The 17,230-nt window shown below is 39.9% G+C and overlaps 1 protein-coding gene across 6 annotated transcripts in view; it reads right to left on the reverse strand.

The window, feature by feature from the left end:
• Window positions 1–17,230, reverse strand: part of ANO4 (anoctamin 4) — a 399,084-nt gene that overhangs the window by 40,831 nt on the left and 341,023 nt on the right. For all 6 annotated transcript variants that reach the window (XM_058425434.1, XM_058425435.1, XM_032168899.2 and 3 more), the window contains 3 exons: window positions 8,505–8,587; window positions 3,981–4,121; window positions 978–1,142 (listed from right to left, as the gene is read on the reverse strand). In XM_058425434.1, coding sequence (XP_058281417.1) covers window positions 978–1,142; window positions 3,981–4,121; window positions 8,505–8,587 — 389 coding nt within the window. The remainder of the gene's footprint in view (window positions 1–977; window positions 1,143–3,980; window positions 4,122–8,504; window positions 8,588–17,230) is intronic.

Consider the following 17,230-nt stretch of genomic DNA (forward strand, 5'->3'; position numbering starts at 1 on the left):
TAGAATGCCAAGACTTTTAGTCTGGTCAAGTACAATTAGGAAGGCTGTGGGAGGAGCTGATTCTGGAGGGAAGATGGGGAGTTGGGTTTGAAAATGTTAGGTGGAGATGGTCAAGTAGGCAGTTTAACATGTGAGTTTGGGGATTCAGGAAAGAAATCTGGGCTGAAATATGCTATCTGAAAAAGCCTGGAAATCAACAAAAGCAGTATGTACCAGCTTGAGGGTTTCCTTGCAGGGTTATATCAAGGAATGCTTTGGTTTTTATTTGTTTTTGTGTTTTTTTGAGACAGGGTCTCCCTCTGTCACCCAGGCTGAGTGCAGTGGCCCTGTCACTGCTCACTGAAGCCTTCACTTTCCTGAACCAAGTGATCTTCCCACCTCAGCCCTACAAAGCAGCTGGAACTACAGGGGCACACCACCATGACCAGCTAATTAATTTTTTTTTTTTTGTAGAGACAAGGTCCCACTATGTTACCCAGGCTGGTCTTGAACTCCTGGGCTCAAGCAATCCTCTGGCCTCAGTGTCCCAAAATGCTGGTATTATAGACATGATTCCCTGTACCTAGCCAGGAATGCTTTGGATACTGTCTATCTCCCTATCACTGATAATCAAAAAGAAACAGGAACCAACATTGCAATGCTGTGTCACAGGTTCTGAGTGTTCTAAATTCTTTCTCTAAATTTACTTAAGGGGTGTACAATATAATCTTATTGGATAAATAAGGGAATTAATGTTCGGACAGGTTACGTGCTTTGCCCAATCTTATACTGCAGAAAATCCCGGAGTCTAGATTTGAATCGACTTTTAAGCACCCAGACCCAAGTGCATCTTCATGCCAGGCACTTTGCTGCCAGGACATCAGTGCTATGTGAATGGCCCACCTCTCTGAGGCCAGATTCCCTTAGCAACAGAAGAAAACTGTCACTTGCAGCCCACACATTTTGATCCGTTTGGCTAGCCACTGCACCTCACTTACCACATTCAGCAACATAATGATACAAAAGTTGATGCACACAGCAGTCCCTGTGGTTGCAACCTGAGAGTTATTCCTGATTAACGCCCACTTGAAGGCAGCGAAAGTGCTGACAGTCACCACCCGGTAAATGACGATCCCGAACACGGCAGCAATCACCACGCAGATCTGGCAGGAAGATAAGACACCCAGTGAACCTCTTGGTGGAATGTTACAGGAAGAGGATTCACATTCCTGGAACATCCTCTGATGGGAAAAGGAAGTAACGCCATGGCAGTACTGCTCAAGAGATCACAATCAAATGCATACTTTTCATTGTGGTTAATACTTTCTCTTGCCTTTTTCTGTTTTCTTTTTTATTAAAATAAAAGAACTACATTGCTTGAAAGTTGAGAATCTGTGTAAGCTACGGGACAACACTTTTTAATGCAGAATATACATTGAGCAGATGGACAAATATTCATATGGAAATCCTATCATGTCACTCTTTGGTTTAAAATTGTTTATTGGTTTCCTATTATTCTAGGATAAAAGCAAAACCTTTACGCAGCCTGCAAGACCCTCTCTAGCACCTTTGGGCACCATTCTTCCTTCCCTCTGGGGTCCCCACAGCTTCTCTCATTACATCAAATGGGCTAAGCACCCTTAATCGTCAAGACTATTTCCTTTGCCTATAATACCTACCCACCCAATCTCTTGCCGAACACACACACACACACACACACACACACACACACACACACACGGCCTAGTTAACACCTACTTATCCTTCCTCACTTCTCAGCTCAAACACCACTTCGTAATAAAAGTTCTTCATGACTCCCAGACTATTTGTTGTTCGTGTTGTCATATGGTAGCCATACCATATGGGTACATCTTTTTTCAGGACACTACTTATAATTTCTAACAATCTGTTTGACTATCCTCAGGCTCCCCTACTAGAAAGTAAGCTCCATAAGGACAAGGAAGGAGTCTGTTTTGCTCACATGGTTTCTACAGCACCTTAGCATAATTACAGGTGCATGGTAAGTGCTCAGTTATTTGCTGTTGAGTGAACCAACTATCTGATAGGTACATATCCTGTTAATCTGATATTCACACAGACTGAAGCATGTTTCCCTGAAGATTTCATGGCATTTGAGAACAATACAGCGTATCTTCTTTCTCTATGAAATGCAGTTGTCCCTCAGTATCCTCATGTGGGATTAGCCCAGAACCACCCCCCAACACCATGATACCAAAATCCACAGATGCTCAAGTCCATTCTGTAAAATAGTGTAGTATTTGCATATAACCTGTACACAACCTCCTATATACTTTAAGTCATCTCTAGATTACTTATAATACCTGACACAATGTAAATGTTATGCAAATAGTTATACTGTATTGTTTAGGAAATAATGACATGTAGCTGTACATGTTCAGTACAGCTACAACCTTTTTTAAAAAAAAATTTTCCATCTGTGTCTGGTTGAATTCACAAATGCAGAACCCACAGACACATAGGGCCGACTTTAATGCAAATCTGAGACTCCAAAAAATTTTGTGACTTTCATTAGGTGATTACCTAACATTAACATGTCTTAGAGACCTTAACCCACTTAATTATCAAAGGCTAGACCTTGAAGCCAGGCCTCAGGAAGGCCTCTGCTGATTTAGAGATTCCTTTCTCCACAAAAGTATTCTTGTTTTGCACAAAATTTATTTTCTGCTTACTTTTAAGGGAGGTATGTTCTAAAAGCTCAAGTACAAGTCCTAGCTCAGACTGGCCAAAATAACAATAAAATAAACAAAAATCTGTCCAGATCTTAATGGTAGTGCTGTGGATCAGGAGACAGGTAAAATCTATGCTGAAATTCAGACAAGGATGGCAATGAGGTAGGATGGACAGCTGGCTGGATTCAAAGTCAGAGGAGAGATTAGAGCCCTAGCTCAGCTATCACCCAGCAGTGTGACCTTAGGCAAGCTTGTCCCTTCCATAGCTGCAGCCTCCTGTGTTCCAAGTTCCCCATCCATAGAACAGGAAAAGTTTAATCTATGTCTATGGGTCTTTGTAAGAAACAATACAATAAATATGAATATGTACATAGAAGGCAAAGCATGACACAATTGCTTAAAAGCAGTATGTGTAGACAGGCATGGATTTGAATCTTGGTCTGAGCCAAGGAGTCTGGGTAAGCTGCCCAGCCCTTCATCTCCCCAGTTTCTTCACTGGCAAAAGGGAGTAGGCTGTCTGGATTTGCTATAGTCTTGTCCTTCCTACTCTAATGGTCTAGGCATATATTTATATACTCATCATTTGAAAAAAGGAAAGGAGGATCCTAATCGTCCTTTATTATTCTAAAATGACATTTCAGAAACATCTGCATATGTTCTGTTCAGTAATTAACAGTATTAAAGTTAATTACTAAGACTGCTTTTTAGGAAAAGCTAAAAAGTCAGGTCTGTTTTTCAAACTGACATGATCATTAGTGAGTCAGCAAATTAATTTTAGGGGGTTAATCTGTCATTAAAAATATACTATAATAAAACAAAATCAGAGCTTATGCATGTTATAAAGGTGAGCACTGTTTTACTTACACTGTTTTATACATCTATTTGCTTGGCATATTCAGGGTTATGACAGAGAATATATTTCTTACTGTATGGGCCTGGTGAAAAGTTTGAAAAACACTACTGTAAATCCTGTCTCACATTTTTTACTCCTTTCAGCCTCACATAGTAGAATATGGCAAGAGGAAAGAATATCAGATTAGAGGGTCTCAGCTCTTAGCTACCTACTGGCTGACCTTGGGCAAGCCCCATAACCTGTTGGAGTCTCAGTTGTTCCATCTGTAATATGGGGATAGCAATACCATCCCTGACCACCAAACGAAGTTACTGTGAGGAATAAATAACAAAGTGCAAAAATATTTTGTAGAACTATGCAAATGCCCAATATGATTACTGTTATTATGCTATAGGTTTGTACTTTATGAAACAAATATTTTTTAAAAAGTTTCAAACCATAAAAAATATTCCAGATGCAGAAACGATAAGTCTGCTGCATTTATCTGTAAATGCTTGATAAGGTTCTGGCTTTCCAGAAATTGGATTCATCCGCTCTTTCTTGGAATACTTGGCTTCAAACTGGGGTCGTATTTCTTCCTAAAGGACAAGCAGACACATTTTAATGCACTAAAGAGGTGCTCACACAATAAGAAAAGAAAGATCATTTTACCCCACCATAAAACAGAGTCAACAGCTGCCACACTAATTAGTCAACCAATGAAGTGGGTTTGGGTGTCCAAGCTTAAATGTTTGAAAATTAGCCACTTGAAGAAAATCTAAAGAGTGAAGACCAAGATTTACTATCATCAAAAGCAAAGAAATTTGGACTAACAGTTACATTTATCTGTTATCTTATAAAACTATGCTTGAAGAAAAAACCACCCTGAGAATCGTATTTTAAAAGGGACAAGCTGTCCTGTCCTAATGGTTTGGAACAACTAATAAGCTTTTACTTTTATTACCAGAGAGTGATAAGAAACACCAGGACAAAGAAGGTTTCTCTACAGGAAAATGTTCAAAATCCATTTTGTAAGTTATAATGACAATATAATTCTTAGTTTTCTCCAGCAATTTTTTTTTTGCATTTTTAGATTTAGTTCACTAAAAACATGGTGAATCTACTTTTTAATAAGTTCCTATAGGAGTCATTCATCTTTAACCAATAGACTTTAGGTATATTCTTAATTCTTAATTGAAAACAAGGTAAGCACCTTTCAAAACCAGTTAAAATCAAGGTTCCTCCAATTCTAAATCAAACTGAGATTCTATTTCATTTAGCTGAGCCTCCTGAATGTGAAAAGCTTCTGACTAAAAACCAATTATGAGATTAGGAAAAGGCAATCAGCAAGATGGTACACTGATGTGGTTCCCGTTAATTAAGCATGTATTATGTTTGAGAGTTTTGGGAGAGGGAGAGGATGGCAAATGAGCAGAAACTCTGCTGAAATGGAGATTGAGTTAATCTAGGCAGAAATGGTCAAGATTCGGATGAAGGTACTGACAGAAAGCAAGGAACGAGCTGACAGAAGAGAGGTCATGGGGAGAGAGCCCAGTTTGGTAGCAGCCTGCCCATGTAGCGTGAAAGATGGCCTTCACATGGCTCAGCCTGGCTCCTGCCACTGAATTAGCCCAAGGCTGGACTTCCCTCAGGGGTAGGTCATGGGTAAGATCAGCAGGAGATACATTAGGAGTAGGCTCTGTCTTTCACTTATTTTAGGCAGTTACACTTGAGGAGATAAACATAGCAGACCTAGAATCTTCTGCTTCTTTGGGAAACTTTCAATTTATTAGGCCGTAAGTGTCATCAAGAGCCCTTGAGCTAGTCATCCGAGAACTAAGGCCAATCATGGAGACAGGTCTGTGTTCCTGGATGTATCTGTCCATTTTCATACTGCTATGAAGAAATACCCGAGACTGGGTAAGTTATAAAGAAAAAGAGGGTTAATGGACTCACAGTTCCACGTGGCTGGGGAGGCCTCACAGTCATGGTGGAAGGTGAAGGAGGAGCAAAGACACATCTTACATGGTGGCAGGTAAGAGAGAGCATGTGCAGGGGATGTCCCCTTTATAAAACCATCAGATCTCATGAGACTTATTCACTATCATGAGAATGGCACAGGAAAAACCCACCCCCATGATTCAATTACCTCCCACCAGGTCCATCCTCCAACACATGGGGATTACGGGAGCTACAACTAAAGATGAGAGTTGGGTGGGGACACAGCCAAAACATATCACTGGGTGTTATAGGCCAAATTGTGTCTTGCTTCCCCCAAATTCATCTGCTGAAGTCCTAACCCCCAGTACTGAATGTGACCATATGTGGAAACAGGTTTTTTTATAGTGGTAATTAAGTTCAAATGAGGTCATTAGGGTGGACCCTACTCCAATATGACTGGTTGTCTTTATAAGAAGGGGAAATTTGGACACAGAGACACCCAGGGGGAAGACGATGTGAAGACACAGGGAGAAGATGGCCATCTATAAGCCAAGAAGAGATGCCTAGAACAGATCCTTCCCTGATGGTTCTCAGAAAGAACCAACCCTGCTGACACCTTGGCTTGGACTTCTAGCCTCCAGAACTGTGAGCATGTAAGTTTCTATTGTTGAAGCCACCCGGTCTGTGGTACTTTGTTAGGGCAGCCCTGACAAACTAATGTGCAAGGTTGCCCCAGAAGGTCTGCAGTGAGTGGATTTTTCTGCACAATAAGGTGGAAACGATGGGCTAGAAGTGAGGCATTTCCACAAGGAATCCCAAGCTGGGAATGGCTATGTATGTAGGCTCCTGTACAAAGGTATGCAGAGTGAGAGGACAATTCAGCACTACACGCTTTTTATCAGGGGCTGGGAAGACAGAAGGCTCCAGACTTATAAGAGATACATATGTTCCCCAGAAGGGTGCCCACATCAGGGGCCCACCACAAATGCCAACAATGATCGTAGCCTGGTTTGGTCAAAGTTACTCAAATAGGGCCACGCTTTACAGATAGAAGGGGAAAATTTAGTCCCACTTCTTTTCATTAGAGATTTTTAAAGTCCAAAGGTGAAGTAAATTGCCCAAGGTGATTCCCAGGAAAGAACATTTTCCATCCCACTGGGAACTGTTCCCATGAACACATGTAACCAGAAACAGTAGAATGGCACCACACCTGGGAAGCTTCTTCAAACCTAGAATATATATGTATACACACACACATATATATATATATATACACATATTTTTTTTCTAGGTTCTAGGTGTGTGTATATATATATGTATATATGTTTGAAACATATATATGTATATGTGTTTAAAACATATATATATATATATATATATATATATGTTTGAAAATTGGCCACTTGAAGAAAATCTATCTATATATATGTATGTGTATATATACCTAGAACCTAGAAAAAAATATATATATACATATATTTATTTATTTGAGACAGGGTCTCGCTCTGTCACTTAGGCTGGAGTGCAGTGGTGTAATCTTGGCTCACTGCAACCTCCACCTTCTGGGTTCAAGCGATTCTTATGCCTCAGCCTCCCAAGTAGCTGGGATCACAGGTGCATGCCACCACATCCAGCTAATTTTTGTGTTTTTAGTAGTGATGGGGTTTCACCATATTGGCCAGGCTGGTCTCGAACCCCTGGCCTGAAGACACAGGGAGAAGATGGCCATCTATAAGCTATCCTCAAATCCTCCTCCTGGCCTGAAGTGGTACCCCTTCCTTGGCCTCCCAAAGTGCTGGGATGACAGGCGTGGGCCACCGTATCTGGCCTGGAGAATATTTATAAAAACATGAGAGAAAGCCTTATCAGGAGAACAAGGATTGCTGAAAATCCCAGTATCATGTATCAAAACCTCCTGTTGTACACCTGAAGTACATTCAGAACCAAACCAAACCAAACCAAACCAAAAAACTACCCAAACATGTTCATGGGAGAAGGGGAACAGGCAGCCATTCAGGAGGCATAGTTTGAAGGAAACAAACAACAACAAAAATTCCTCTCAGAATTACTTCCCCCACCAAGCCTACCACAGGGCTAAAATTCACATCGTTCATATTTCTGAAAGATTCTTTTTGATACATGAAAATATATACATGTGTTCCCTTCAAGGAAAATACACATTAATAGCCATGATCACATTACACATATATGAGTAGTTTATCTGATTTACTGGCACAGCAAGGCTCTGATGAAATGAGACTCAGGAAGGGTAAGAGATAATGAACGAGCTGGAGGAGAGTGGGGCTGAGGCCTGTACCAACTGTCAAGGGAAGCAGGGTCCAAGAAGGGACCGTGGTGACCATGCCCAGTGTGGGTACTTTAGACTTCCGACAGGAATAGGGGCAAGAAGAGAGTATCAGAACCAGACAGGTCAGGAGAAGAACAACAGACTGGCCTAGAAGATGCTAAGGGACAGTGATGGGACTGAGTCTGGCCCTCCTTGGCAGTTTTGTCTAGAGCTGGCCCTCCATTTAACCATGTCCCCCAAGGTGGCCAATTCAGAGTGGATTGTCCTCAGCACTGAACACTTGATGTCATACTTCAGAGCCTGTGCACACCTCGGCACTGTCATGGGTGCTGCTCACAGACACATTGCCTTGGAGTAATTCTCTTGGAAGGATTGCTTCTATGTACCTGGAGATGTCAAATGAATGCTCTTTTTCTGCTGACGTTAAAGAAAAAAGGATGATTTTTAAGAAAATGGAAAAAAAAAAAAGCTACACCACCAATTCTTCTGGTGCCTCTACCTACAAGTGGAATTCTTCACTTAATCAAGGGATTTGATTCCACTAAGGAATCAAAAATTTAAAAAAAATTGTCAGTCCATTTTTATACTGCTTGAAATTTTCTGAAAAGGCAATTGAAAACGCTTTATGAGCACACCTGACTTCCATCACAGAACAGACAGTGACGATTTGCGGGGGGTCGTGTGGTTCTGGGTGATTTGCTTTTTACAACATTCTGAGGTGAATGATACAAACCTCCTCTTCTTCCCAGTCTATCAAATCCCAGTCATAAGCAATTACTGCTCGCCGTCTTTTCCAAAACTCCAGGAAAACTGTTGCTGGAACAAGCAGAGAAAGACAAAGACATTTTTGAATAAAAGTAAAACAAGGCTGTTAACTGTGTCACTGAATAATGAAGCCATTGCCAAGAATGACAGTTGTTAGTGTAAGCATCATCGAATATCAGAATTTCCAGCTCAACTTCATTTCACAAGGACTATTTTCTGAGAATTACTACGCTTGTGTCAGACATAATGAAAAACGAGAGATTTCACTTAGAATTGAATTAAGCTGATTTACAAGTTGAGGAAGAACAGACTTATTAGAATGACAAATTCTTACATTCTGGGATGTCAGGATTCAGAAAACTGGGTTACCGACATCTATCTAATTGATACAGCATTTATTTTTATTTTATTTTTTCTATTGCCTAAACATGGGTAAGCAAGCACTTATTTTTTAAAGTGAGAGGCAGGTAGGAGCAGAAAAGCCAGAATGAAACTTGGCAGTTCACATGTATTTGGTAATGATTTCCTGTCGCTTCAAATCCTCCTCACAGCAAATACCTATGTAAAATATATTTTCCTATTTTACCGGAAGGAGTCCTGTTGTTTCTCTTTTCTCCAAACCATTTCTTTGTTGCCACAGTGAGGGTAAAAGTGGGTAAGTCTATTAAGAACTTTCTCTAGTAAGTGCAAGGTGGCTGGCCTCCCCATGCAGAGAAATCTGGGAGTTATCTTCATTCAGCCAAGGTAATTTTCTACTCAATTCAATGAAAGCATATCAACTTAAATGAATTATTGAGCATTATGCAATAAAAGAGAAACAGAGAGAAAATAAGACACAAGACACACTCCTGCTGCCTTGGAAGGCAAAAATGCAAATGCAGGGGCACACACACACATACATACAGACACACACACTCTCTCACACTCACTCTGAGAATGACTATAAGGATATAACAGACACACCCTAGGAGAGAGAAGGGGTGGATATTTCTCTTTTGGGCCTTGTGGTGCAGTTAGACTTATAGAAGGTAAAAATAAATCATATATTAGGAATCCATTTCATGAAGAAAAGTAAATTATGTAAATGGCCATGTCAAAAAAATATAATTACTTTCTTCTTTTCTATTCTCCCTTGTTCACACATTACCTCCTTCTTAGTAGTATGCAGACACTGAAGACATATTCTTAAAATAAGTAGCTAGAAAGACAGTATAGAGTGATAGATAAGAGTTCTCGGGCATGAAGCCTAGACAGTCCTAAATTTGAAATCCAGATCAGATACAAGCTGTGCTACTGTTGGCAAATCAATTAACTTTTCTAAGCCTTAATTTCCGGATAAGCAAAAGAAAGAGGGTAATACAGGTCCACAATCCCTTATCTGCAATGCCAAAATTCAAAATGCTCTAAAAATTTTAAGTGTTTTTCCCCTAAGTTTGGCAGAAACTCATCTGGTGGCGAGCCCTGACCTGGACTGATGTGAGGCTACATATAACCTCTATTTATTCTTCTTAGTGAGACTTTTCATGTATTAAAAGCAGCCACACTAATATATTTGAGTACATTAGTATGTATTACCCAGGCCTCCTGGGGGCATTTAATAATATATGATATATTCAGTGCCTTTCTAAAATCTGAAAGATCCTGAATAGTTACAGTTGTTAAGGAAGATATACCTAAAATAATCAAATGTCTTATTCTGGAAGATAGAAATTAAAATAAATATATGTGTTTATTTGTGTCAATGCTGAGCAGCTGTTTTCTACTGGAGTCCTTCCGGTGAGTCTTGCTGTCTCAGGGATCCCCGAGACCATCCCCAGGTTTGATTTACTAGGAAGATTCACAGGACACAGCATACAGTTGTACTGATGGCTAAGATTTATTACAGTGAAACACTATAAAGCAAAATCTGCAAAGGAAAAGGTGCATGGAGCAAAGTAGGGAGGAAACAGGACAAGCTTCCAAGAGTCGTCTCCCAGTGAAGTCACACAGGATGTACTTAATTCCTCCGCAACGAGCTGTGACAACACATGTGAAATGCTGTTTGACAGGCAAACTCGTTAGAAACTCAGTGCCCAGGGTTTTTATTGGGGGCTGGTCACATAGGCACCAGCTGCTTAGCACATACTAAAATTCCAGAGTTCTAGGGAGAAAGCATAAATTATATTGTTGGCACATGTAGTTTATGCATCACGAGTTACCCTTAGCAGTCAGGGTGGTGGAAACTGTCTTGAAAGCCAAGTTCCCAGACACCAGCCACCGGCCACCCTTGCAAGCAGGCCTTTCTAAAGCAGGCCTGCTGTGTTAACTCTTTTCTGCACGCTTGCCCTCTGCCTCACCAAACTGTCTTTGCACAGAGTCCCTGGGATATTTCCTTTATCAGGTCCTCTAGCCCCTCAAGCAAATGCCACTTTATAAAGACTTTCCCTCCTTGGTGTCTAGGGTCTCCCTGTTCTTGAAGAGACAAGTGTCCCAGCCCCTGAATATGTGGTTATTTTCCAAAAAAATCAGGAAGGTACTTCCATGAGCACAAAGACACTTGATGGGGACCATTCTGGGACAGCCTCAGGCCATAGGATTCACATCCAGTCTGTATTACTGGCAGCTGCTGCTGTCACTACGCCCTACCAACCCTCTATGGTTCTCATCTGAGGGAACTGACTTCTAAGATGAGCCAGTGGCTGTCACAATTATTCCATCACCCTTCTTCAGTATTCCTGCTGAATCTTGCCTGGAGGAAACAGAGATTCTAACCATTAATTCCCTGTGTTAGTCTGTTCGGGCTGCTGTAACAAAATACCATAAACTGGGTAGCTTATAAACAATAGAAATTTATTTCTCACTGGTCTGGAGACTGGGAAATCCAAGATCAAGGCACCAGCAGATTTGGTGTCTGGTGAGGGTCGCTTTCTGGTTCATAGATGGCACCTGCAGCTGTGCCCTTACACAGTGGGAGAGGTAGTTAGCTCTCTGGGATCTCTTTTATAAGTACAATAATCCAACCATGATGGTTTTGCTCTCATGTCCTAATCACTTTCCAGAGGCCCCCCTTACTAATACCTTCACCTTAAAGAATAGGATTTCAACATATGAATTTGGGGGAACATAAATATTCACACTATAATATTCCCTTTTTTGGCTAATAATCCTCTCCTTTCTTCCATTATAGTGCTCAAGAGGAAGAGAAGAAGAAATTAGCTGCTTGTGCAACTGCCATTTCCTTGTTGGTATGTTTGGGTGAAATGCCCATTCATTTGAGGAAGAAGAATCTGCCTCTATTTGTACCTATGAAACGTAATCAAACCAAGACAGGTTGTCTGTTTTCAAGGCAAAGTTCCAATCCCTCTTTAAACTCCCTCCTCTGAATACTCACAGCCTTGGGAGCCCCTGCACTTTCAGTGTGCCTAGTTATACACTGTCTTATGTAATGAGCTCACACTTTCTTGTCTCCTTCAAAGGTGGTTTATGCTATACATATTTTTGTGTTATATATATATATATATATCTTTATGTTTTATATAAAGATATGTATGTGTGTGTGTGTATATATATATATTTCTCTTATGCTACCTAGCACTATGATAAGTTTGATTAAAAAGTATATTTCTTTTATGACTTTATTCTCAAAAGATGAAATTCCTAAGAGTTTTGTCAAGTGTTTTTTTTTTTTTTTTTTCTTTTGGTACATGGAACTCTTTTCACAAGAATTTTCTCAGCTAAAGCATCAGTATGCTCAGCCTTACTGCTGGCATTTTGAACTCCTTAGATTCCAATCTATCATTTTATGTTGCTAATGATTTCTCTAAATCCAGATCCAACCAGGTGTCCTGGGAATCAGTGGAGCCACATCACCTCTAGAATAAAACCTGTTAGCAGCTCACGATGCAAAGCTCACAAGCCCAGCTCGCTCCGCCCTGACTTGCACCTCAGACTCCAGGCTAACTCGCTAACACTTTCACACATGAGCTGTTTTATACTTTCTCAGTTTGCCCACACCATTTCCTTAGCGAGTAATGTTTTTCCCTATTTGGGTCCATCTGGTCAACTCCCACCCTCACTTTCAGGTTTAGCCCCGTGTGTTCTGTAACTACGCCCACTGAATCATCCCTGTGCACCCATGCTGAGTTGTGCACACAACTCTAGGTCAGCGCTAATCACACCATTCAGCACTGTAAAAACAAAACCAATAAAAACCCAAACCTGGATCATATCTATGACTAGTTTGTGGACTTCTTGAGAACAGAGCTGTATCTTAGTTGTCTTTATACCTTCAGAGTCTAGCACAGCAACTGGCACACAAAGAGGCTCCGTAAATGCATAAATCAAATGCTGTCCTGAGAATGAAAGCAAATTTGGAAAACTATTCTAAATTTTCTAAATATTTTCATATGCTTATAAGAAATTAAGATATGAATTTGAAGAATATGCAGCTATATTTTCTGAATGCTTTACACACCAGGGCCTATTAAATAACTTAATAATACTATCAACATTTGAAACTTATTATGCTTCTCTTTTGTCTTGCAATAAAAGTGTGATTCTGTTCTAACTATCACTCCCATTATTCAGTTGTATGGACCTTGTGGCAGAGTCTACCGACTGTCCTCTAAGATTCTTTCTTTCTTTCCTCCACAATAAAATGATTGTTGCTGAGAATATGGTTGCCTATATATATTGCATTTTCCAGATACCCTTGCATTAGATGTGACCAAAGGATAGTTCTCAGCAGTGAAATATGAGCACAGGTGATATGATGTGTAGTACTTGCCTGTTGACTTCTTAAAACATTGCGGAGTGCTTTTTCCATATCCACCATTCTGGATGGGTAGAACCCAGGTGACCCAGTGAGACCGTGAAAGTCATGACAGGGTCTGGGGGTATGGGAAACAGCTCTTTTGTAGGAACATGAGTCCCTGAGTGATCATGTGGAGTGGAGCTGTCTGCCAGCCTGGAATGCTCACTTCATACTTTCACATATGATAGAAATTAATTTCTGTGTTTTTTAAAGCCACCGAATGATGTTAGGCCTTTGCGCTACAGTGATCTAACCTTATCTTAATGAACATAGTCATTTTACCTTAATGGAGATGAAGTCACCTGGTCACTGAGACATTGCATTGAAGGCATGAAGATGAAACAACCTGTCTACCATTTCCCTCACAGATCTTAGAAAAGGACACTCTCAAGCCACAATATCTGACACTCGATTAATTGTATTTACAAGACAGAGTTTTGCATGCTTTTTCTGCTCCATTTTCTACCTTCACCTCCACCATGTACCTACCTATCCACAAATAAAATCTACCCACAAATAAAAATAAAAATGAAAACCTACCCACAAATAAAGTTCATTTGAGGTGTTAACGCCAATCCCAAATAGCAATCTTCTCACAACGTCGGTCGACATATTAGGAAAATCTGAGGATTCCACTCTTTAAGTAAAGGTAGGATCAGGGTAGTGTTCAGGCAGGTTAGTGTTCAGATACTGGGACACTCTTGGCTCAGAATCACAGACCGTTGAGAAGGGTGTCTCATAAGGCCCATCATGGACACAAAAGGGACAGGACTGAATGTTCTTCAGGCCACACCCTACTATTTTCTTTTTTTTATTATTATACTTTAAGTTTTAGGGTACATGTGCACAACGTGCAGATTTGTTACATATGTATACATGTGCCATGTTGGTTTGTTGAGCCCATTAACTCGTCATTTACATTAGGTATTTCTCCTAATGCTATCCCTCTCCCTGCCCCAAACCCCACGACAGGCCTTGGGGCATGACGTTCCCCGCTCTGTGTCCAAGTGTTCTCATTGTTTACTACCCATCTATGAGTGAGAACATGTGGTGTTTGGTTTTCTGTCCTTGTGATAATTTGCTGAGAATGATGGTTTCCAGCTTCATCCATGTCCTTGTAAAGGACATGAACTCATCCTTTTTTATGGCTGCATAGTATTCCATGGTGTATATGTGCCACATTTTCTTAATCCAGTCTATCACTGATGGACATTTGGGTTGGTTCCAAGTCTTTGCTATTGTGAATAGTGCCACAATATACATATGTGTGCATGTGTCTTTACAGTAGCATGATTTATAATTCTTTGGGTACATACCCAGTAATGGGATTGCTGGGTCAAATGGTATTTCTAGTTCTAGATCCTTGAGGAATCGCCACACAGCCTTGTACAATGGTTGAAATAGTTTACACTCCCATGAACAGTGTAAAAGCGTTCCTATTTCTCCACATCCTCTCCAGCATCTATTGTTTCCTGACTTTTTAATGATCGCCATTCTAACTGGTGCAAGATGGTATCTCATTGTGGTTTTGATTTGCATTCCTCTGATGGCCAGTGATGATGAGCATTTTTTCATGTGTCTGTTGGCTGCATAAATGTCTTCTTTTGAGAGTGTCTGTTCATATCCTTTGCCCACTTTTTGATGGGGTTTTTTTTTTTCCTTGTAAATTTAAGTTCTTTGTAGATTCTGGATGCTAGCCCTTTGTCAGATGGGTAGATTGCAAGAATTTTCTCCCATTCTGTAGGGTGCCTGTTCACTCGGATGGTAGTTTCTTTTGCTGTGCAGAAGCTCTTTAGTTTAATTAGATCCCATTTGTCAATTTTGGCCTTTGTTGCCATTGCTTTTGGTGTTTGTCATGAAGTCTTTGCCCATGCCTATGACCTGAATGGTGTTACCTAGGTTTTCTTCTAGGGTTTTTGTGGTATTTTCTTAAATAGAACAATTATTTTCAATTTCAAATAAATTTGTGGCAGGCTGCTATGCATTTACCAAAATGGTTTCTTATCCTCCTAGGCATAATTCGATTATATTTTTGCAGCCTTTATCTCAGATGTGTCCACAAACCAAGTTTAGGCTAATAGAAAGTAAGAAGTGATATATATCATATTTGGACAAAGAGTTAAGAAGTAGTTATATCTTCCCTGTGCTCTCTTTATACTTTAGCTGAATGAATAGAGAGAATGCTGAAGATCCAGAAGGGGATGCAGCCACAAGATGGAAGGAACTCATCCACCCATATGAATGATCATAAGGAAAACCATCTGCCAACCAGGAACATCTGACTGGGCTCTATCAAACACCAGGTTGTGATGTTTGTATATTACAGCAGCTAACTTTACTCATCCTAACTAATATAGGGTTTTTCTGGAAAACATAGCAATGATTAACATTCTGCAAATAGGGAAGAAAAAACACTGAGTTACTACCATTCATCACGTTACTAAGGCATTTAGACAGACTTACACAGTTAAAAACTCCCCTTTCAGATGCATATCTTAGGTTCCAAGGAAGGGTTAAAATGCGTAACTTTTTTAATCTAATTTTTTTATTTTTAATTTTTATGGGTACGTAGTAGGTGCATATATTTATGGGGTACATGAGATATTCTGCTACAGGTATCAATGCATTATAATCACATCATGGAAAATTGGGTATCTATCCCCTCAAGCATTTATCCTTTGTGTTACAAACAATCCAATTATATTATTTTAGTTATTTTAAAAAGTACAATTAAATTATTATTGAGTATAGTCCCCATGTTGTGCTATCAAGTACTACGTCTTATTCATTCTATTTCTTTTTGTACTCATTAACCATACCCCCCCTTCAGCCCTCCACCCCCACCACACTATCTTTCCCAGCCTCTGGTAACCATCTTTCTATTCTCTACCTCCATGAGTTCAATTGTTTTCACTTTTGGATCTCACACATAAGTGAGAACAACATGTGAAGTTTGTCTTTCTGTGCCTGGCTTATGTCGCTTAACATAATGACTTCCAGTTCCATCCATGTTGTTGTAAATGACAGGCTCTCGTTCTCTTTTTTTTTTATGGCTGACTAGTACTTTATTGTGTATAAGTGCCACATTTTCTTTATTCCTACATCTGCTGATGGACACTTAGGTTGCCTCCAAATCTTGGCTATTGTGAACAGTGCTAGAGCAAGCATAGGAGTGCAGATATCTCTTTAGTATATTGATTTCCTTTCTTTCGAATATTTACCTGGCAATGAGATTGCTGGATCATACAGTAGCACTATTTTTGTTTGTGAGGAACCTCAAAACTTTTCTTCATGGTGATTGTACTAATTTATATCCCCACCAACAGTGTAGAAATGTTCCCTCTTCTCCACATCCCTGCCAGAATTTGTTGTTGCCAGACTTTTGGATAAAAACCATTTTAACTGCGGAGAGATGATATCTCACTGTAGTTTTGAGCTGTATTCCTATGATGAGCAATGATATTGAGTACCTTCTCATATGCCTGTTGGCCATTTGTAGGTCTTCTTTTGAGAAATGTCTATTCAAATTTTTGCCTATTTTTAAACAGTATTATTAGGTCTTTTTCCTATAAAGTAGATTGAGCTGCTTATATATTCTGGTTATTAATCCCTTGTCAGGCGGATAGTTTACAAATATTTTCTCCCATTTCTGTGGGTTCTGTGGGTTGTCTCTTCACGTTGTTTCCTTTGCTGTGCAGAAGCTTTTTAACTTGACGTGATCCCATTTGTCCATTTTTGCTTTGATTGACTGTTCTCGTAGGGTATTACTCAAGAAATCTCTGCCCAGTCTCATGTCTTGGAGAGTTCCCCAATGCTTTCTTTTAGTAGTTTCATAGTTCGAGGTTTTATATTCAAGGCTTTAATCCATTTTGATTTGATTTTTTGTATATGCAGAAAGATAA

The sequence above is a fragment of the Hylobates moloch genome, unplaced genomic scaffold, assembly GCF_009828535.3.
Source record: "Hylobates moloch isolate HMO894 unplaced genomic scaffold, HMol_V3 SCAFFOLD_12, whole genome shotgun sequence".
Classification (NCBI taxonomy): domain Eukaryota; kingdom Metazoa; phylum Chordata; class Mammalia; order Primates; family Hylobatidae; genus Hylobates; species Hylobates moloch.